Source organism: Numida meleagris, chromosome 18, assembly GCF_002078875.1.
Source record: "Numida meleagris isolate 19003 breed g44 Domestic line chromosome 18, NumMel1.0, whole genome shotgun sequence".
NCBI lineage: Eukaryota > Metazoa > Chordata > Aves > Galliformes > Numididae > Numida > Numida meleagris.
In genome coordinates, this window is record NC_034426.1 from 4,060,742 (window position 1) to 4,084,522 (window position 23,781).

The following is a 23,781-nucleotide window of genomic DNA, read 5'->3' on the forward strand; positions in this document are numbered from 1 at the left end:
TTTATCTAATGTGGGTGTTTATTGCATTCGAATCACTATGAATTCAAAAAAATGCCTAAAGTGTGTGTGCAGCAACATTCATAAAATGCAAGGTACGTAGAAGTGGTGGTGGCTTTGTATTACCTCCTGTTAGGGATTTCCTAAGGCATTAGGTATGTTAGGTTCCTTGTGAGTTGGCCCTGGAAATTCAGGAAGCCAGCCCAGCATACCCCGTTAGTGGTCACCAAAGAGCAGGAGTTAGATGAGGGAACCTACCAGCAGAGTTCAGAATCTTGAGTTTGGGTAGGAGATGTGTTGCCTTTGTTTGCTCAAAGGAAAAGTAAAATGGAGTGTTCCATTGAAGGAATGCTCTTGTGCCCTGAGTGAATGCCGTGATCATTGGACATCAGGCAATTCTGGCATTGTTTAGTGATTCAAAATTACCTCTTCAACCCTGGAGCATTTCCTGATAGCAGTTGTATTGAAACTTGAAAAAATACAGCGTGCTGCAGTTTTCTGCTGACCCTCCCCAAAAACTTCCCTGTTCTCGTGCTAGCAAAGTGCCTCCGATTTTAAGAGGGTTAGATGTTTCTGCCAAATGCTCCATAATTCTACCAAATTCTGCTCTGTGGTGATCACAGATACGTATTAGGTGTAGGATTTTTCTTCCTTTTTTATTAAACAGAAATGGATATTCGTTGAAAATGCATGCTTTTAGTTTGAAATGGACTGCATCAATGTTGCAGTAATTAGAACGTTTTATGAAACCCTCTGGCTCCATGTGCTGTTTGCTCTGACCAGGAAACTTACACATTTTTTAAGAAAACAAATCTGTGGGAAAAGATGTTGTTTGTTTTTTGCCAAGCCAAAACACGAATCTGCCCCACCAGTGAAGTTTCTTGGCCACGCCATTGACTGCAATTTCAAAAGTGTCATCTGTGTTTTTCAGTTCTTCCATCTATTAAGAATCCAACAGCAGTTTCCTTCAAGGTTCAGTAAGTTCGAATGTTCAGGGGGCTGCAGCCACAGGATTTGGCAAACCACTCACTTGTCATGTTAATAAAAAAGGAATTGTTTCTGCCTCTTTACGCTAGTATCTAAATGAAGGAGTCGGATCAACTGGATTTTAATCATAAAGTCTGCATTCTTCTTGCTTGCAAGTGAATAGCTTCATGGTGTTTAGGGTTTTCATCTGATCTATTTAGAAGAAGAAACTGAGCTGCATCCATTTGAACAGCACTTGAATTTGCTTGCTTGTTATGCTGTTCAAACCTAATCAGTCAACTTGAGCTTAGAAAGAAAATTGAACCTTTCTGCATTTTTTACTCCCCATAAGAGTTGAGTAAATGGTGGTATTTTTTTTAACTCCATAAGTTATGTTTTGGGGGGGTTTGCAGGGGGGTTGGGTGGGGTTTTTTTTGTTGTTTTTTGTAGATGACGTGTTAGTTTTGAGGGCTCTTTCATAAATGGTAAAAGTTTACACCTTGTGAGATCTATAGCTTTTAATGCATTTTGTTTTTCACTTGAAACACAGCTGCAAGAGAAGAAGTAGTAGGTATTATAATATTTTGTGGTCATGCTGTTTCAATAGGTGGGATTCTTTTTATTCTATCTGTTCCATAGCTCCAAATGCTTGAGCTTAAACTTTGATTTGATTTCTTTAGGCTGAAAGTGCAGAAACTTAGAACAAACTATCTGTAACACAGACTGAACACATGTGATTATTTTTGCTGTAACAAAGAGATTATTATAAAGAAATAGATCAAATTGATGATTGTACTATCTTGGAATGAGAAAACTCAGGACAGATAATACACACTCCTGAAAGCAGCTTTTACCCACTCTCTTTTTCATTACCTGCTTCAGTGTTAAGAAAGTATCAACCTTGACAAACCCTGGATAAAGTTGGCGTTAATCCTGACCATTGGGATGTGGAAATCTGCTCTAAGACCATTAACACCAGTTTATTCCAGTAGTAGGTTCTCTCACTACCAATGACCCTCATTCTCAGTATTCACACAAAGTAGGAGCTTTGATTTTTTTGTTGCTATCCTTGCCTCTCACTCTTGGGGCGGTGGGGAAGGCGTAGGCCCTCACAAGAGGCCGCGTCACCTTTGCGTCAGGAGTTAAGGTCAAAAGTAGAACCATCTGGTTTGTGATTCTTTCAGGTGAGCTTAGTTCTCTTGGAATGGCTTTGGTCAGAGATGTAGGATCAGTCACAGGTTTGTTAAACCTGGCCATTGTTCTCTGCAAGGTTCCCATCGGACGTACAGTGAAAACTTGTAGGACAAGATGCCATCAGCGCTGATTCATGGTGTTTCAGCTGTCAGAAAATGCCACTGAAATCAAAGGTCTGAAAATGAGCAAATGTAGTGGATGGTGAATACATCAGAAATGACCTTTGTGGGCCCAATTCAGTGAGCCAGAGTGGGATTTCCTTGTGCCTCACAGGTTTGAGTTCAACACAGTGCTTTGTAAACAATAAATCAATGAAAGTTGTTTCTGTGAGTGCATAAAAGGTGTGAGAACTGTAATTTATTTTACAATAAATACTTCTGCTGAGCAAACAGCAAATGTAGCTATTAGAGACTTTTCTCAAATAAGTGATTTTAAGCTGCTGAGTGCCAGCTACCAATGTGGGAGTTGAGCTTTTAAAATGAAAAGACTGAATTCCTTTTGAAGGCTCTTCTGAATGCTGTTGACACTTGTGCTTGTAAAGAATACAGAGTCATTTAATTCATTTCTTCACTTGAAGATAACATGTACGGTTGCAGCATTAACCTTGGTAGGTGTGCAGGCTGCCAGGATGGAGATTCTCTGCTGGGATTTTTTTTTTTTTTTTTTTTTGAGATGCAACATCCTTGTGTGAGGTGTGTGGGGAAGGCTGGGTAGTGTGGATGCAGGGCTGGAAGGGGGCTCGGGACCAGCCCTGCGTGTGACTGCAAGGACAAAGGCACACTTCTGCCCTTGGCTACAGTTTGACACTCCACCAGATTCGGTCAGAATTATCTGTGCATGCTGAAGGGCAGAAATGTCATTTTTATGGCATGCTATATCCTCGGTCGCTTTTTTTTGTAATTGACTGCGTATACCAGTGCTGTAATAGAGCTCTTAAATCCTGACCCCAGCCAAAATAGCATACAAGTACTGGCATTGCTACTCATGTCAGCTGGAAAGGCCCCACTGTAAAGGCACACCTTGAGGTGCTGCTGTGCCTCTGCTTCTCCAGGAGTTGGGGCTCAGCTTTCCTCGTTCTGAGGGCTCCTCATTCCCATTTGCAGCTGTGTGCAATAGAATTTCTTCATGTTGCTAGAATGCTTATCAATCTGGAATGTTCTTGGCTTTTTTTCCCAACCCTTGGCTTCCGGCACTCACTGCTGTGACCTTTACAGGTGGCTGAGGGTCCTGTGGTGGGCCTAGACGCCCTCACACGCTTCTTTTCTGCGTCACAGCCTTTTTCTTTTCTCTTCAGCCAACCCTCTCCCTCGGCTGGACTGAAAAATGGCCCTTCTGCTGCAAAAGCAGGGCGCTTTTCTTCTCCTGGCCTGGGTTTTTGTGCTTTGCTCCTAGGCTCTAGAGCCTTTCAGACCTTTGGCTGATACTTAACACAGCATTCCCTTGTCTGGGGGGAAAGGAGGGATTTTATGGCTCTTCGGGCCCAGAAAGAAGCGAGCGGAAACTGGGTTCTCTGGAGCTGCAGCCACGTGTTGGAGTGGGATGCTCCCGGCACTGCTCTGGGAGGCGTGTGACACAATCCAGACACCATTTACTGGCTCCATATAACCTGAGGCATTCACACATAAATTCAACCTGAATACATAAGCTTATATAAAGAGGATCCTTAAACTATCCCAGCTAAAAATATTTGTAAAATGCTGGGAAACCTTTTACAATGCATTTGGATGCTTTCTTCTCTGTTACGAATACGTGCTGGGGTCACTTGCATGTCCATGCAGACATCTTGTTCATGTGAGATGTGATTTCCATATGTAGGTTAAGAGGATGGAGGAGTTCTTTGGGCCTGGAGCCTAAACAAAAATACTATTTCACAGCTAGGCTAACGAGATGAAAGATGTTATTGTAGGCTTACCTGAACCTGAACCTGTCTGGGTTAGTCTCCTGGTTAGTCCCTGTACGCTCTTGAGTCCTTATTTGCCCAGAGAGCAATTGTTCAATTCATTGAATACTATCTATTATTATTAATTCAGAACATCTTGTGCGTGGTTTCTTTCCAATGGAAGGGCACAGTAGCTTCTTCTGCATGAGAAAATACACATTAATCTGTTTTCCATTATGGTCCAAAAGATTTTTCCAAAAGGCTATTCATGTTGCCCCAACCTGTGATGAAAAAATAATTTTCCATTTCTTTACATGCATATGCATTTACCTGTCATGATCTTTTACTGCATTTCCCAAATGCTGTTGAAGAATCAGTCAATATTCAGTGTCAGGTATGCTAGTACTCCTGTGTACTTCAGTAACCATCTTTCCCAAAAAATACCTGCATAGAAAAAATGGATTTTCTTTGGGATAAGCCAAACAAACAAGTCCCAACTTTCTTCACATCAGCAGAAGATGGGAATTCCAGTATTTCACAGTTTTTACTGATAATGATCTGCTACAGATTAAAAACAAAAAACAGGCATCGTGGTGTTGGCAGATTGCAAAATGACTTGCTGGTTAAAGCTACTGCTCATAGGAGAAGAGGATAGTGTTTATTGCATCCATATGGCCCGGAGAGAAGACAGGCAAAGTGTCTAGGGAGAAGTACTATGTCTTCATATGTTGATGCCAAACATTCTTTTAGCAATGCAGGCCCTTTCACAGGTGAGTGTATGACTGAAATATTTGCCCATGATTTAGCGTGGCGATAGAAATTATTGCCTAATTATTATATCCATTTGTGTAAGCCAGTCTTAGAAATGCTGGAGTTTTTAAAGGGTCCGGACCGGTACCTGGCACCTAACACACATGTACATGATGGATCATTTTTCCTTAACTGTATAGCTTTCAACCCTTTGAGTTTCCCATCCAAATTTGTAAAGTGCATTGAGAGCCTGAGTCTAAATTTAGTTTCCTAAATTTCTGCCAAAAAACTCTCTTCTCCATACTTCAAATTTCTGAGTCTATTTGACTTTTTCTGGCAGAATTTAGAGCCAAACAGAGGAGTAACAGGCTGTGTACATAGAGTCTCCACATATGCAGGTAGTTGACTGAAGAATTGTAATCTTTGGCTTCTTCATAATAATCATTTTTTAAGCAACCTAATGTCGAGGAGAGGTGATGCAGCTATTCTGCAGAAGGTTTAGGAGTAAGATCTAATAAATGTGCTCAGATATCAGTATGGTGCTTTGTTGGAAAATGGGAACAAGCAGAAGATTTGGAGATTTACAAACCAACCCACAGAGCTAAAATCCAACAGGATTTCACCAGTCCAAAGCTTAGTTGCTCAGTCTTACTGTGTGCCCTTAAAAAAAAAAAAGAAAATTGGTATTGTTTGTATGAATATCACAATTGTACAGTGCATGAACTCATACTGCAGGCATTCTTCATGTGATAACAGAACCTCTGCTCTCTTGTTCTCCCAGGGCTGATGAAATCGAGATGATCATGACAGACCTTGAAAGAGCAAATCAGGTAGGATTTAAAATCAGTTTCTCGCATTCTAAGTATGACGTTGATTTTTTTTTTTCCCTCCTCCTTGGGATTTCATTACAGTTCTTTTATATGCAATTAACAGTTATAACTGTACAGTAAGAAAATACATTCAGAGAAAAATACAGATCTTTGTGGATACTCTCAATTCTGTATGCGGAGTGACTATATAAGGTGATGAGGAAGATGTGTATGGACATGCAGATTCCCAGGTGGTGTATGAGACAGGTAATGGTTTCAGAGAGAGAAACCTCAGCCAGGCATTTCTTTGTCAGTGAGCTTCATTAATCCATCTGTCAGGTAAGATCAGAGATTGCAGATCATAAGTTGCTCAGGTTATGGTTTTATAATCCAATTTAAGCGTACGCAAGAGCAGCTTGCTTTCAGTTGCACAGAAGGGGGGATGTACAGTTGTGGATTAGGAGGAGGATTGTCCCCTTTTAGATAAATAAACCAGACATGAATCTCAGCCTCTGTCCTTTTAGTCCAAACCACAGTCTGCATGATGTCTTGTTATGTGGGACTGGATCATCACAGCAAGTGTATTGTTCTTTATATTAGTTCTATATACATGGGAAAGATATTAATAAAGGAGAAGGCAGATTTGTAAGTTGTTGGTTTGATTATATAGTCAGTAAAGGAAAATTGGGTTTTTGCACAGTGGGTTTTTAGTTCTGTCAAAGAACTTTTGTAGACAGCATTAAATATTTATGAAAGTGCTAGTAATTATTTGAAAATCCATAGACTTTCTAGAAATTATGTAGGTTGTAAAAGATGTTTTGGTAGAATTATTTTGTAATTTTTGCAAAGGCAGTATGTCTTTCAAAGTTGTAGCAGTTATTTACCCAGTAGGTTTTTTCCTTCAAGTAGAAAAGTTGTAATTAAGGAACAGGTATTTCTTACTTCCTTATCGCCGCATTAAAATGGAAGATACCCATTTACGTACAGATGCTGACGATATTTTCCTACCTTACTGGAACAAACCTCCAATGATTTTTTTCTAAATTTACTTGGATCTTTTTTTAATAAGTCGAAGTTTATAACTGCTTATGTGTGTGATCCTTGTTGTAGTTATAATTAAGCAAATTCTGGATCTGCACGTAAACATAAGTGCGCAGTTCTAAGGTGCTGGAATGCCAGAGGAGGTGATTCTGTCTCTTCTTTCCCCTTTTCCCCCCACCTCTTCTTGTGAATCGGGGCAGACATGGTCCTGTCCCCCCTAGAATCACCCTGTGCAGTTGTTTCATCAAAAGCATTGAGCTCACTTACTACAGAAGACCATGAATTTGGGTAAAGGGACCGAGTTTATTTTCTGTGGGTTTGGGTGTTGGTGCAGCTCAGCAAAGCAAGGGACAAGGGGGGACAGGAGGAGAGCATGAGCTCAGGGCAAGGAGGGAAGGGGAAGTGTTGGAGCTGGTTACCAGACCATCCCTGTAGTCCTTGTGCAATGCTTTACCTTTGTAAAACACTTCTACAAATGATAACTGAGTAATCTTTGTAGCAGCCTCACTTTACCGCTGGAAAAAAGCTGGAAGAAATTAAATCAAGTGCACAGGCCAGAAAGTGAGTTTGCATCAGGCTGAAGTGTTACAATTGCAGAAACAAGTACTTAACATAATTATGTATTTAATAGTTAAATTAACATTTCCTTTTAATGTTTCAGTAAGTGCTTACTCCCCGTTATTATGGCTACCTTTAAAGAGTAATGCTCAGCATGACTCCTACTTTGAGGCTAAATCGACTGCCTTGCTGATTTTGATGCAGTGTTTTGCTGTTCTGGAATTAACACTGACCCAAACTGAACTGGGATTCAGAGGAGAAATTCACAGAACTGCAAAATGCTTGTGCCAAATTGTAACATTTATTTGGTCTAAATTTTTAAATGTCAGGTGCTTCTTCAGGTTTCCATGTTCTGTGTGATGGAAGCCAAGGGGTCAGAGTGGATGTAATTCCCACCCTCATGCTCTGTTGGATAGAGCACGGCCGCTGCATGAACCATTGTCCTCCGTCTTCAGACTCCACTGTTTTTCCTTCATTAGGAGCCTCAAATTGTTTCATGCAGGAGCCTTATTGGCGTGTTTGTGTGTTATCACAGCACTCTCATCCCCAGAAGAAATGACTAGCTCACAGACATAATTACCTTTAAATACTTCACAATTTGCTGCTTAGACAGAAAAAGAGGTAGTGACCAAGTGACCACAAAATTCAGTTTCTCTTCATTAACTCAAGGTATAAGTTGAGCTTTGTTCCCAGCTGTACCTCTCATCAAAGAGAAGCAGCTCTAAATCCATGGCCTGTAGGAGCAAGCTGCCTGCTGGGGCCGAGGAGCACGGGGTGGCTGCCCTGGTGCTGGAGGTAGCAATGCAGTGGCAGCTCAGATGACAGCCCTCCATCAGCTGCTAATCCAGGCACTCAGTGTGGGTAATCCAAGAGCTTGAGTGATGTTTTGCAGCTGAGACGGTCTCGCTCAGGCTGGCAAAGCTCAGAGAGGGTAACTGAAGTATTGCAGCTTGCCCTGTTACAGACAGACAGGACCCGGCAAGAGCGTGGGTGTCAGCGGTGGTCTGCTTTAACCTCTTGAGAAGTGTAAATCAATACAAAAAGGACAAGACTAGTGCATAAAAATGCCCGGTACTACTGTATCTCCCTTAAGAGCAGTGATGCCAGAGCTCTGTAACAGGGAGCTGTGGTAGGGGTGTAGGGGCTGAAGGTTTGCATCCAGCAGCCCCCTCCTGTTGAGCAGTAGGATGCTGCTGCACCATCTGCACGGCAGCAGGGGAGCTGTGGGCAGCTGGGTGTGCGTGAGCTTTCTTTCTCCCGCAGTCCCTGCAGTTATATGACTTGGGCCCATAAGAGATTGAAGTCAGAATGTAACTAAATGCAGTAGGCGTTGCTTACTTTCACATTACAAACCAGCCAGCTCGATAGTGGAAAATAACCTGAGAGTTCACCCTCGCGTTTCCATGAAGATTTAATAATCCTGTAGTTTGAGGAAGGGACTCGTTTTATTAAGATTTCATTTTGCACAATAAATCACTGCATATTTTCTGATACGCTACGAAGTATAATAATAAATAATTAAAACAAAACTGCCCTTACTTGTCAAAATAAATGATTTATCATAGTTTGGGATATAGCATCCTTGAATTTTTTATTGTTTGATTCCCAGAATATTACCGTTTCCAATCAGCGAAGTTAATGAAGCTCCAGTGTACTTTTCTGCATGTACAACAGTTATGTGAATGTATATTTTATATAAATATTTATGATTAGTCCTTTTCTGTACCTTTTCAAGTTTACACCTTTCCCATAAGTGTTTATGGCAGTAAGTCGCAAATATTTGGGATGACGAATTTATTCAAATGAAATTGAATTCAGTCCTTCTGTTTCTATCTTTTATCTGGCAACCCGGAGTCATCCAGTTGTGCATGGGAAACACTGAGGTTTCCGTTCAAAACTGTCCCTTGTGTGCTGGAAAAACAGAAACACTTTGGAGTGTTTCATTTAAGGAAAAGAGGGAGAAGAAAGCTGGTTTGAAGCTTCTAGTATCGAGTCTAAGTTTGTCGTTACACGGCATCGATGTATCCACGTCTGCTGACTTTGTACACTCCCTTCTCATTGTTAAGGAAAGAAAAGAAAGGAAGTGCTTTTTCACTTCTAAAAGATAAAGAGAAGGACTTCAGCTAGGGTTGGTTGACACTAGATGATTATATTTTAATCTTAGGAGGAAATGGACTTGACAAAAGTCTCAGATAGAGGTATCCTTAGACTTCGAGAGTAATAATAGAAAGAGTGCGCAGGAATTTTTTTTTCCTGCAGACTGTATTGTGAAAGTTACAGAGAAATAATTAAATTTCTTTTTTTCTTCTGTATCTATGCCATGTTATCCCTTTGGAAAAGCAAAGCGTTTCCATTGGTTTTCTTCCCGTCTTTGCAGTGCTGATTGTATTCCCAGATTTCTTCGGCTTTTTTTTCCGAGGGAAAGGAAATAAAATATAGAAACTTCTGTTATCAATAAAACAACAGCTCCTTCTGAATTACATAGCCATTTACGACAGAATCTGGGCTGGATCAGTACTCTGTATCCCAAAGAAATGCAGTGCTAGATTTTCAGATCTATAAAGCGAGGGCTAATGAGTTCTATCATTTTTTTGAATCAAACTACCACTGAAATAAATAAAGCAGTGTCTGCTGTAGAAGCACGAACAAAGCCTCGCTTGGTCATAGCAGGAAAGCTCTTCTCAGGTACTTTTTTTTTTTTTTTCTATTTCATTGGTTATGGTACCTTCCTATCTCTAACAAATCACATTGGAAAATGGTTTGAAAAGATATTCCCACTAAGTGAGATCGCTATAAAATATGTATGTTTTCAAGCGGCGGATGGAATAAATTCTCCTCTTTCACTGAGCAGCACAAATGGCAGCAGAATCGAGGTGTGAGCGCTGTGAACCACCAGTGGTAGCAAACCCAGTGACGAGCCAGCCCTCGTTGTTGGGTTTCCATGAAGATGGGTATTCATCTTGACACGCTTCCTTCATCTGCACCAGTGCTAGCACACGTACTTGCCAGAGTGCTACAGCTTTTTGTTTCTGACCCCCTTTGCCATGAGCTGGAGCCGGTGCTGCCGTGCTGTGCCACGGCTCCCCTGGACTGGGGAAGCGATGCCATTTTATAGCCGGTGAGGTCATGCACTTAATACTGTGATTTAATTTCACTGTCTGTAAAATGGGAACAATAACATTGACTTTATTAAGTGCATGGAGATCCTTGCATGGAAAAGGGCTGTATCAAGGCAAAATACGGTTAATATTAGTTTCATACAAACACAGGAGTTTCTTGTAAATGCTCGGCTTTCAGTTGGGAATACATTTATCTGGCAGCCTTTCAAGGTGGAAAGAAAAGCACAATAGCCTGGAGACAAGAACGAAGACAACCCAACCTCTTCTGTTTGTTGGGTATTTTTTCTTTTATTTTTCGTGTAATTCTCTGTTGCTGGAAAAAATAGGTGCCAGAGTCCTGGAGAGTCTTTCATGTCACAGATTTTCTGATAACCTTACTGTTGTTTTGTGGAAGCTGGTTGGGTGGCTTAAAGGTCTTGAAGTAAATTTGTATATCACAAAAGTTAGACGAAATTTAAATCACCTTGAGCCAGTGTGCTTTAATTGATCTTGCACTGCGAGAAACACAGCATTTGAAAATAAGACAGCGTGAACTGGAAGTGCTTACACCAAGTGTGAGGATGACTGCCATAACCGGGCTCATTAACTTCAACAGAGTGACTTGTGATAATGTATGCTGCTAGCCCATAGGAAGGTTTTTCCACGTACTGCCCTGGATTTAGCATGTGAAAAGAAAAAATTCCACGAGCCAAACTGTTCTAAGGGAAAGATTATACTTTTTCCTTGTATCTCATTTCCCCCTTCACACCACTGGTCCTTGATCAAATTAACATTTTACTGAGAGCGGAAGAGCGCTCAGTTCTTGTTATTTATCTTGTCAGGAAACAATGAGAATAATTTAAACTGGATATATTGTGTTAGGCTTTTTATCTTTTGTAAGTGGAAAGCACACGGCAACGTTCTGATTGTGACCTACTGGCTTTGCTGTAAAGAGTATAATGCTCACATGCTATATTAGGGAGAACAAACGTATTTTGCTCTATTATGGTAGCAAGGAGGGAACACTATGCTTGAAAACGAGGGGTATAGAAGTTAGGAGGAATTATTTGGCTGCTGTATCCAGAAAAATGGCTTTTTTTTTAGGAAGTGCTGAATTGGAATGGTCTTTGCCAAGGCCATCGTTGTGACTGTCACGGTCACCGAGGCCTTTCTACGTCAATAGATTTGGAAGTGACAGACCAAGAGTTTTAGCACTTTGCTATGGAACACCTATTTCTCAGCTCAAACAGGGTAGTTTCACACAAAGAGAAGGTTCTGTGAACTTTCCAGTGGTTCCAAGTTGTGCAAGATTGCTGTTTGATCCATTTTCCATACTGGGCGTCTGTCTCTGGCTGCTTACTGTTAAGTTCAGGAAAAATTGTTCAACCATTTCTAAGAACAAGATTAGGAAAAAAAATTTCCAGATTTTCCCACATGTTAGGAGCTGCTCTTGCTGTTTTGGTGAGGAGCCTGCTGTGCCCAGATTTAAGAGAAGAGGCTTGGCACTCAGTGAGGGAGGCTTTGCCTTTTTCTCAAGGTTATATCTTCTCATTGCTTCAAGTAGCAAAGTAGGAAAAAAAAACAACCCAGCCCCAACTTTGGCCAGCCCATAAGTGTCTGATGACAAGAGCTGAGTTCACACAAACCCAACGGGATCTGGTTTGAATTTGAGGGCTTTGATGTCCGTGGCTGTCCCAAGCACGCTGCTGTCTAACTGTGCAGCCGGGTGAACATTAACCAGCCAGGCTGTTCTGCTGGGTGCAGTGAGCCAGTGCCGCTTCGACGCGGGGCAGTGGGAGGGGAGGGGGAAACTGGAAATGCTGGGGTGAGAGCAGGAGTTGGAGAAGAGGCTGTGGGGAGGAGGGAAGGAGCCGGACGGCGCTGCTTTGGGGAAGGCTGGAGAAGAACCAGCGAGGGAAAGCAGGAGGTCATCGGGGTAAGACAAATTCTGGAAGTTCCTATCTATTTATTGGCTTGTCTGAGGCAAGAGCTTGCTTTCGCCGGCTTGGAGCTAATGGCAACCATTAAACGTGCACAAGATGGAAATGCCACAGTGACTTCAAAAGGGGACAAAATGACAAACAGGAGGGCTGGGAGCCCGAGGGGCAGAGCGAGGGCTGCAGAGCCCTTTGTGCCCGGCAGGCAGGCAGCAGTGCAGCTGATTGCTGGGGGGGAGAAGGGGCAGAATGGAGGAGCCAGCGCTGGCATGGCCGTGCCGAGCACTGGCAGGAGGCACGCTGCGGTGTGTGCGGCTCAGTGCAGGGCTTTGCGTGTGTCTTCATGAATGTTTCCAAAGCCCTTGGGTCCCATAGCAGGGAAGAGCAGGGGGAAGGCCGGGAGGAAGCGATGAATTCTGTCTTCGGAGTGGAGTAGGATTAGTTCGCAGCAAATAAGCCACAGAGGTCACACGCTGAACGAGAACAAAACAAAATATTCGTTCACTGAGCAGTATTCATCCTGAAGGTTGCATCAGGTAGGAGGGCTCGCTGGAGTGCAGAGGTAGCAGGTTAGTGGAGAGTTACCATGCGCAAAGCCCTGAGCACAGGGGAGGCTGAGCACAGCAGTGCTGAGCTGGGCTTTCAGAACAACTTCTACGCGTTCCATTTTGAAACCGTAACGTTCTTTTAACAGGTTTTTGTGTGTCATTTATAATTCATATTGCAATAGCACCCAAAAGTGCTTTTGAGGCACTGAACGCATCTATAATTCTGGCTGTAAAGAACTTACATTCTGGGAGAAAAAAGAGAAAAATGGACCCGTATTTCCCAAATAGAATGGCCAAAGTTTCTGTTGATGTGTTTTTAACAATGCATGGTATGACGTGTTGTCTAATATTATTCGCAGGATTTCAACAGGTGTTCTGAGTTGGCTGGGGAGGCTCTGCAGAAAGGGCAGCTGACGGCTTACTGTACATGCAGATGTAACATCTATTAGAAATATCCTCTGTGGTTCACTTGCATGCAAGCTGAATAGGTTCTCAAAACAATGCTGCTGTGAATGGAAGCCATCAGCAGAATTGCTTAAGGCTGCAAAACCCATTACTTATACAGCAGTAGATGCAAGATCTGTGGTGTAGTACCTTGTCTTCCTTTGCTGTAGCTGCTTAGCAGCTATTCAGTCAGTATATTCACCTCCACATCTAAAGAAATGCAAGAAAATAATGATCTCAATCCGTATTGTTAGCTGAGTTTTTCATCCTAATACCATCCAGCTGCACAAACAACGTAAACTTTCTCGTTTTTGGATCTTTCTTGTTAATGCTGCTACCATTTTATTCATGCACACAATGGGTTGCAAACCGTGCTCTGATTATTAGAGCTCTGTTACTGTACTTTTTACAATTGCACTTTAATTACAGCTGTAGAACCTATGCAAAATCATTTAATATAGTGTTGTGAGCAAATAGCACAGATGATGTAGTTAGTGTTTGATTGCTGTTAGTTTACTGATTGATTAAACACGCAGCAGAATCTGCTTTGACTAGTGACTCAAAGAGCATGCATACATACATGAGTATATAGGATTTTATACTCATAAAGTTTTAATGACGTATCTTAAATGACATGAGGGACATGGCTCAGTATCATGGTGGTGATGGGTTGACACTTGGGCTTGATGATCTTAGGGGTCTTTTCCATCCTTAACGATTCTGCGACTCTGTGATTTAGGTTTTCAAAAGGATTAGCTGAAAAAGAGAGGAGTCTAGCGCACAGAAATATGGCAGTTTTGGTAGCTGAAAAATGGAGGCATGGATTTGTTATCCCATAAAGGAAGGGACCCATCAGTGTAAAGGACAAGAGGTAGTCAAGAAAAGTTCTGGCCTTGATCGGTGGCAGTTTGTGGGTTTGGAAGGGTTGGCCGTGTCTTGGAAATGGAGATAGCTCAGTGCAGTGTGATTTGCATGGAACAGCCCAGGTGAAAAGCAGTGATTGCTCAAGGAGGTAAGCAATGTGTTTGGAAAAGAGAGAAGGAAGAAATTTGCCAGAAGGAACATACAGAATAAAGACAACCAGGTGTTGTTCCACTTTTCTTTAGAGAAGCTAATATGCACTTCTGGAAACGAGTTTGCTGCTATTTATTGCCTGATGTTACTGATCCATCTGCCTCTCCCCCGACTCTTGTACAGAGAGTCTTTGCTCATAACTCTGCCTTTCTCCTTTCTATTATTATTCAATATTTATATGGCAGTTTTGTCTGGTAGCCAAGTCCCAGGCTTATCAGATATTGCGTAAATCCTCAGCAGTTGTAACTGATCTGCACAAAATTGTCAGTGTAGGGTTAAATATTGTTGAATAAATCGACCTGCTGAAAGAACAGAATCAAACTATTCATGTTTTGGGAAATAATTACTGAAGAAAGACAGCCCACAACATTGTATGTGTGTTGGAGAGAATGGTCAGAATATCTTTTAATTCAGCATTTACCCGTGAGAATTGTTCCCATGAGGAACCTTGCAATAAAATCTGCTTGGTCTATGAGAATAGAAAGAAATTGAATAAAAAGACTCCATTTCCACTTGTATTTATTCAGTCTGGGAAATTCAGTGGGCCGCAGCATTAGTATCAGCAGGGGATTCCTTGCTCCTAGCGTTAAATTACTGTCATAATCGCTCAATTATTTCTTCCTTGTACTGTTTAAAATAAAAATCCATCACATTCTATGTTTTTTTTCTAACATTTATTAGGTTGAGTGTTTAGGAAAATCAATTATATTCAGTCAGGCATGAATTGATGAATGTTCTTGTAATAATTGTCAGTTGTTAAACTGAATGTACTTTCTCTTTTCACCCCTTTTCATTTCCTTCAGAGGGCAGAGGTGGCTCAGAGAGAGGCAGAGACCTTAAGGGAGCAGCTCTCGTCAGCTAACAAATCTCTCCAGCTCGCTACGCAGATCCAGAAGGCACCTGATGTGGTGAGAGAAAATATTTTCTGACTCTTACAGGTTTCTGACATTCCTGCCGTACGCCTCTTTCAATTTATGCTCGCAGCTATAAAAATACCTGTTCAGAATAATATTTTAACTGCAGTGGAATTGTGTTCCTTTGGGATTGCAGTTTTGTTAGTCTTTGAAGGCGGTTGGTAGCTGCAAAAGACCCTGAGAAGGGCAGAAATGGCTCTGGTCCGTGCTGGCCAGAGCAGTGATCCACTGCTGCCAGTGCAGGCGGATAGCAGCAACTCCTAGAAACCATTCCACGTTCATACGGGCTTCAACTGTGGAAAAGTAAAGCAGCAATACCATGTAACAGAGTGCCATTAACACACTGCGTGCCTCAAGGGCCTTTAATTGAGGGGCTTTAACCAATTTCACCCAAAGGGCATCAGCGAGTCCGGGTGGGTGAATGCAAAGACACAATTCAGTGAAATTTGGTCCACTTCTAAGCAGCAGATTAAACAAACAAATCTTGCTCCTTATATTGCTTTTTTCTTGGAAACCATGCACATGCACGGTATCTGAAAAACACATGGTTGCCTTTAAATACTTTTGCAGAGAATGAGTAACAAATTGCAAGTCCTCCACATCTGTTTGGTCGCCTATTAACATGACCCAACATTTTCTTCAAGAAGTCAAAAGACAGAGAAGCAGGCTGCAAAGCAAAAAATAAAAAGCCTGAATCTCTCTTGTAACTGAATTACCTGCCTCTTCCTATCTCATGTCCTAGTCTTATCATTATTTTAACATTAGGTCTTTCTTGTATTTAATAGTACTTCTGCACTTCATTTATATTTAATATGACAACTACTGCAGGATGAAAATGATCATTATCTATCTTATTTCAGACTCTACATTCTAGTCTCAATAGGCACAAGCAGCAGATGATTATACAACTTGTGATGTTTCATGCAAGCAAATTAGAGGGTTTTTTCAAGTTAAAAGTATAATTCAGTGTAATAGGAAAGCGTTGTTAACTGCTGTTCGTACATGCAGCTTTCTGCGAGACACAATGGTACGTAGTCACTGAGAATCAAGCTAAGTGTTTAGGAGATACAGAAAAGGTATTTTGTTGTGCCTGTATTTTCCAAACGAGAGGGTATGGAGTAAATTTCAGTCTGCCGCAATGTCAGCTTGAATTGTAAGGAAAGTGCTTGGGTGACAGCGTCGGTGGGTTGAATTTTCAGCTCCTTCACCGTAGGATCTTTGATATAATGCTCACGATCATTGTTTCTCTCTTGGTAAATGGATTCATTCCTACTTCGCTGGTGTTTTGTGAGGAGCAGCCATTAACCTTTCTAAGATGCGTTTTAGGCTTTTTAATGGAATGTGTGTTCATCTTTGGGCTGCCTCATGCTCCCTGGATCTGCCCAGGGGTTTCCTTGTGTTCCTCCTGGAAGAGAGGTTCAGAGCTCTCCAGTGCATTATAGCTATTGATTTCTTAACACAAAAGGAGACAAAAGAGATGTTGCAGTCAGCCTGTGCTACCTTTTCTGAAAAGATCTACCTCCTTTCCTTCTCTGTCCTTTCTTATTTCTTGTCAGTCTAGCAAGGACGTTTCAGGCTTGAGGACAGAGTTAGCAGCCATGGAAAACTGGAATGAAGATTCTGATTTAGGGAAGGGAATTTTTTAAAGTGGAGTGCATAGGCAGAACAGCCTTGTCTTACAGGTGTCACGTGGGTCTGCATCCCTATGGAGAAGAGGCTTCGCTTGCTAGCAGTAACATACCACTGGATAATTTTCATGCGAGGAGCAAGTTCATTGGAAATAGCAGTTTGGGGCAATTTCTGACATGTCTGGCATACGCATGAAGAGCCAAAGGCACATGTCTCCCTTAGTCTTGATTAAGAAATTCTGCTCCATTACTTCAGAATATTTTATCTGATTAGTATTTTGTTAGCACGGATTTTCGGAGTTGTCAAAACACTTGGACTATTAATAATAAATCTAAATCGAGTCCTTTGACTTTCACTACTGCAGTTTTGCAGTACACTTGGGAAGCAGGGAGATTTATTCAACCTGCTATCGCCGTTTTACCAAGGAGCTGTCCTGGGTAGAAAGGCCCATCTTCCAGATTCATGCGGTCCATGTACCAGGTTTAGGAGTTGTTTCTGTCTCTCATGCTGTCCCATGCCACGCATGGGCCTTACCTAACTGCCCTGAACTCAAGCTCATTGCCTGCATTTATTTATGTGGTCTCATGTGTTTTTCACATCAGGAGCAGGCCATCGAGGTGCTGACACGGTCCAGCCTGGAAGTAGAACTGGCCGCGAAGGAGCGGGAGATTGCCCAGCTCGTCGAAGATGTCCAGAGATTACAGGGCAGCCTCACCAAGCTGCGGGAGAACTCCAGCAGCCAGATCTCCCAGCTGGAGCAGCAGCTGACCGCCAAGAACAGCACGCTTAAAGTAAGGCTCCGTTTGGTGCTAGAAGTACACGGCTGACGTACCAATGTTGGGTTTTACTGATGTAAGCTTTCTGGGTTTGCCAAGGGCTGTAGTGGAATAGCTGGAGTGAGAAGGCACGGAAAATCCTTTCCGTGTTTTAAAACTTAGCTCCCATTCCAGTGGTTGGTATTCTAGGTTTGCCATGGCTGTTTGTTGTGCTCCGGTTTATCTCTGAATTTACCTGCTACTCCGTCAGTTTCTCCACCCACTGAAAAAGGAAGTGTACCATTTAGAGCGTGAAAACAAGTGAAATTAAGACACAAAGAGAAGGCTTTTTAGCCTTAACAAGCATTTGAAATTTTTTTCAGCTGTTGTTTGCTGCGCAGTAATTCCCATTTTTAATTACCAATGCAGTCGTATTCTCATTTGCGTACCAGTAGCACTGCACTAAAACTAGAAGAGCAGAAACATGCACCAGGTTTGTGAGTGACCCCTTTACCCTTTTTTCCAGCAACTTTACTTTGTTTGTCGTGCTGTCCCACACTTTTGATCTATCAATAAGCATGAGAAATGTTTCCTGACATCCGTTATGAATCAGTTTCCTTTAACTCCTGTCTCTTCCATTGTTCTACCATCTCTGAGCTTCGAATTGTAAACAAGATAAATTTATCTATTCCATTAAAGACCTCGCAGTTTTGCAGATTTTATAGTCTGAGAGTTTTTTGAAAGCAGGAGGCTGATAGTACCCACTTAGCTCTAACTGTGGCGTGGGTAGCTTTCCTCTATCAGGATGATTTAATGCACAATTGAAACTCTTGCAAATTGTCCTAATTCTGACATTTCTTAGAGGATACTCACTTTGCTCTGGTGTAGTGTAATTTATGTGGGGGGAAATATCTGCTAGGGGTGAAAGTCAGAGTGATGCAGTCAGTACGCTTTCTGCATTCTACGTGTTTTAAGACAGCTTTGCAGAATTGTTGTGAAGGTTCAGTGGAGCCAAGGAAGCCTGGGGAAGTCAAGGGGTTCCTGCATCACTGGGATCAGACTCTGCCCATCTGTCACCATGTGGGCACCACTCAGTGCAGGAGAGAGGAGTTGAGCTGGTGCTGAGGGACAGATGTTGGTGGCTACCCCCACGCAGTGGGGCTTTTTAATTTTTTCATAAAACCAGATAGAAAGTATCTTGAATCCTTGCACTTGACAGATTTTCTTGGAATAAAGCAAGTTCCCGTTCAGGTCAGTACCAGTTGAGCCATTAACTTCAAAGGGAATAGGATCACAGAAATGACAAAGCACGTCTTTGATTTGCATTTCAGTAATCTCCTTCCATTTTCTCAGTCTTGCCCAGCTGATGCTCTGTATTTAGGATCCCGTTGATTATGCAGTGATGCTACTGGTAAAGTTTCAGTCATTTCAACCTTCCCTAACCTTATTTGTTGCACTACAAAAATATTTGAAACACGCATTTCTTTTTTCCCCAAGTGCTGGGAACTGTGCCTGTGTCTGAGGTCTGTCGTGCAAAGAACCAAATCTCAGTGGTGATGTGCTGATCTCATGTTTGATTGTGGAGGAATTGCTTCTAGAATAGCTGAGATGGTAATGGTTGCCTCCACAACTAATGAATCACAGTTTCGCAAATTAAAGCAATGTTCTCAGACCATATCTTGGGGGAATTCTTTAATGCTCTATGACTTAATGAAACAATACAGAAATACTTCCAAAATTATTGCTTCTTTATCTTCATCTGATCTAATAATCAAAATATGTCCTCTAGTAACAAGACTTTTCTAGCTGCAATTATGTTAACCCTTTGTTGCTGGGAGTTAGAGCTTCCCTGCCACCCAGTTAAAGCACAGCAGTGCTAGTTAGCAAAGATACATCAAGTAACCTTGGTTAATTGGTCTTTTTTGTTTATCACTCCAGACTAAGCTAAGACATTAGTCTTTTTGTTTTTAATGCTTTAAGCCCATGAATAAAGTCCATGCTATTTTTCCTAGGGCACTTTAGTTAATAATACAATAAGGGTTATTTGGTTTTTTTTTTAAATAAGAGGGGACCCAGTATGTGCATGCTTAATAGGTTTGTTCATACCACAAATGCAAGATGATTCCTTAACATGGAATACTTGCAATTGTAGTCTACAGAACCGCCACCGTTCTATTCCTTTTGTCCTCTGGCTCAATGCGTTTTGTTGTGTTGGAGGATGTTAGAATGTATTTTGTCTGAATTAACCAGGTTGATATTTAGTGCAAGATATTAGTTCCTCCAGATTGTCTCACAGCTTGAGCCTTTGTTATGCTATGTTCTGTGCATTTTACAGGGTTCTTCAAGACAATTACCATACTAATACATTTTAAAGTAGTCATTGACTGGGAAGATGCCAAGTGTCTAAATGGTCTGCTTATATATGGGCACTGCATTCCGGGGTGTTGGTTTGTATTGTTTAGTGAAAGTATACATTTAGGTGCAGATTTTCCATGGCAACAGTCTCTGTATTAGGTACTTGGGAATGATGGATGTATGTGTTTTTTATACAATTCAAAGTAAAATATTGCTGCTTGTCATACTGCTATAACAGCATAAAAGTGGTCTTATGCCCCGAGAGTCCAAACCAGCTTCATTCTATCTGTATCTTTTTTTTTTTTAAATGTTTTCGTGCCTGAAATTTCCTAGAAGAGTTACTGAATATGACACATACCCATGCAGAATTACATTTAATACGGGTTGCATTAAAATGGAGATCATTCGTTTTTCTGTGTTTTATGTGTGTTTGTGCAGAAGGCTTTTTTCCTAATGTACCCTTGCCTAAGTAACTAACATCTTAACTGACAGCACTGGTTGTTTTACACTCAACTCCGGTGTTTTTTACACCGAGGACTGGTGTAATTAGCCAGTTATCCCTGCTGTTACAGCTGTTCTGCTCTAGACTCCAAAATAAGACTTTACCTTACGAGTCACAGAGTTAAGGAGAATGGCTCCGAGGTTCCCACTGCCCACAGTGGCTGCCCCAGCCCTGCCGTTGCTGTACCCAGATCCGCACCGCTGCAGGACATTGTGGGGCTGTATGTGAAAGCAGTTTGCTGAGAATGCTCCAAGTTCACATCAGCCCTCACCCAGCATCTCCCTCCTCGTCCTGAATCCACATCTCCGCCGAAGGCAGCTCTCCTGAGCACGCAGCCCTGTTCTTTGTCGTGTCATTCTTTCCCTTTCAAAGCAGGTGCTCTTTCATTCTGGGTGGTACGCCCTTGTGTCATTTCTGTTTTCTGTGGCCTTTGGGATTCTGTGCCAATTTTACTACCAGAAATGCAGCGAAGCAGAGCTAGCCTGAACTTAACCATGGACATTGCAAGTCAGTAAATTCTGTTCTTTCTCTGCTTAGGTCAGGTACGCCTGTACTAAGCAAAGAAATGGTTAGTGGGGAATTAATGTGGCTTCTACAAGCAACATCACCGGCATCAATTAGGTATCACTATGTTTTAGGCCTCCTGAAGCATTTATCCTGTAGTGATGAGCACTGTTGTTGGGAGCAGGGGCTTTTGGGTAAGGTCCAAATGCGTGGCATTGCGTTCCAGATTGCGTTAGGAGGTTTGTTTCAGCTTTTGTGGCATCTTCACACCGGAGAGAAGCCATTGAGACTGCCCCAGGACAGGCAGACCTGAGCAAAAAGCCGAGTGGTCTCAATACTTCATCTCTGCTGTGTAATCATATTAGTTACTGCGATAAGCAATGCTTGTAAAATAACTTGATACAGCTGTTTTGTTGGGGCGTGAGGCGCTGCAGAAGTCTTACAAGCCTAAGGTACTCCAGTCAACAGCAGCTTCTTCAATCTTCTTGTCATCTGGATAAGGTTATCGGGAGCTGTCATCTCGAGAATACAGCGTGTGCCAAAGCATCCTGCTTGCTTACTCAGTTTATTAGTTCTTGTAAAAATTTCAGCTGCCCCATTTTTTAATGCCTCCTTCGCCGATCTCTTTACTGAATGTATGGCATCAACATTACAAACAGCCAAATTGGGACCTAGTGAATTCTGTAACGCTTGGCACCCTGTAAATAAAGGAACAGTGAGGTATAATTGTGTTTACATTGAATTGGTTATAGTTTGTTTCCTAATATACGTAAATTAGGTATGAGTCATTAACCTTCACTTGTGCTCTGCTGTGTATATGGAATAATTTAAAGATGATTTTGAAAGCCTGCTGAAAAAAACATCTAAACTAAATTCATGTTCTTTCTTTTAAAGCAACTGGAAGAAAAACTGAAAGGACAGGCTGATTATGAAGAGGTTAAGAAAGAATTAAAGTAAGTGTTAAATGCTCACATAATTTTTTCACAAACTATTTTAACAATACTTGTTAAATAAAGCCACAAGTCTGTGTTCTTGGAACAATAACGAATTCAGTCAAAACCACAAAGACGGGGAAATAGGGAATATTGGCTGAAATTGCATCCAGAACCTGTCATCTGCTGTATCTGAGAGTATGCCTTTTTTGTTCTAGCAGAGTATTGCAAATAATACAGGTGTCCGTGAAGAAAGGGCTCTATCCACCGAGGGTAAAAAGTTTGCAATTCTCTGGTGTTTTAGGTGGACCACTTTCAGAAGTCCCCAGCCAACAGCTTAATGTAGTGTGGACATAGAGTTTAATACATGGCCTTTGGCCATAATACCTTTTCTCTGCTTCTGCCAGCCAGCATTCAGCACTTACCATTTTAGTGCTGTGCTTGTTTCACTGTATATTTTTGCTAATATATTGTGGTTTTAAACTAAAGCCACAAACAGCCTCTTCCTATTTCTAGGGTGTTTTTTTTTTTTTTAAGAGACTCAAAAGAGCCTCATTTTAACCTATAACAAGATAAGCTGTCAGGTTCAGAAGAGAAGGTTCTTGAGATATGTTTATTGTCAAGGTTTAAGTAACTGCAAGGAACTCCATCTCTTCTTTCATCGTTCTGGCATTTTTGTGTGTATTTTAAGAAGATTGAAAAAATGTTACCTTGTTTAATGAGGTATTTCAGATGAAGCTGGAGTCATGTGCTTTTGTTTACACTTCCCTGGAGAATGTGGAAAGCAGGTTTGGTTTTGCACACCCAGTGACTTCCCAGACCTGGTGCTATTATATTAAAACCATGCTGGCTGCAGTTCTGGTTCAGTGCCAGCAGCAGTGTGTGCTGATGCAGGTGTGTGGTTTCAGTAAAGTAAAATGAGTTGACCATTTCTTTGGTCCCTATAAGTGAGTGTTAACTGGTCTCAAAAAGCTTCATCGTTCTGCATGTTCTCATTATTTCAAGATAAGAGAAAGAGAAGCCTGCAGTGAAATAGACTGGAGAACCTCTTGGAAGTGGCCTGTGTTGGCTGCCAGCAAATTAACTCCCCCTTCTCCTGGCCAAAGATGAAGGCATGGGTGGCATGTCTGCCATCTCACCGCTTCAGTTCCTTTTAGTGCTGTCAAATGCAGCCCTGCATCTGGGAAGAAGAGCAGAAATCATCCCCCGTTCTTTGGACTTCTCTTTATCAGTGGAACTAAAACAATTTTCCTGGATCAATGAAAATTCAAATGCTTCTTGTTGTAGTTTTTATGTCACTGCATGTGTGGGTATTGTCTTTTATCTGGGCAGCATGACTTAGGGCAGACAGCTGCTAGTTTGTAGGTGGCCTGGGGCTCGTGCACCTGCTGGACTGGGCTGGGGGCTGCAGCCCTTGGCGAGAGCACTGTTTGCAGTTTCACAGTGCTGCATCGTCACAGCAGCCCATGCCTGCCACCCTCTCTGGTCCCATCTGGTCCAAAAGATGTGCCAGAACCTGAAAGTGCGTCACCTGGCAGTCTGATCTGAAGTGAAACCACAAAAAGCGTATTGCTGTAAATCTGGTGTCCCATACATTGCTACAGTGCCCTGAAGCACTGACAAGAATTAGCTGTTCATAATGCACATGTGTACCGAGGAAAAAGAATCCTGTCAGTGAGAATATATTTCTCAAACCTTTGGGCACTGATCTCTGTTTTCCTTAATCCTCCAGAGATGGTAGAGGTATTCTAGAGTAAGGGATCTCAAACCGCAGCCAGCTTCCAATGTTGGAGAAACCGAATGGGGTCCACGTCAAAATCTGGAGTGGAAGAATTCCTTGCTTTCTGCAGAGGCTTTTGTCCCGTATGGCTTTTAAGACTATTTTTGAGATCTGA

At 41.9% G+C, this 23,781-nt stretch overlaps 1 protein-coding gene across 7 annotated transcripts in view; it reads left to right on the forward strand.

Moving 5' to 3' along the window:
* Positions 1–23,781, forward strand: part of CUX1 (cut like homeobox 1) — a 176,772-nt gene that overhangs the window by 100,704 nt on the left and 52,287 nt on the right. For all 7 annotated transcript variants that reach the window (XM_021415472.1, XM_021415477.1, XM_021415473.1 and 4 more), the window contains 4 exons: positions 5,568–5,616; positions 15,099–15,203; positions 17,441–17,629; positions 21,849–21,907. In XM_021415472.1, coding sequence (XP_021271147.1) covers positions 5,568–5,616; positions 15,099–15,203; positions 17,441–17,629; positions 21,849–21,907 — 402 coding nt within the window. The remainder of the gene's footprint in view (positions 1–5,567; positions 5,617–15,098; positions 15,204–17,440; positions 17,630–21,848; positions 21,908–23,781) is intronic.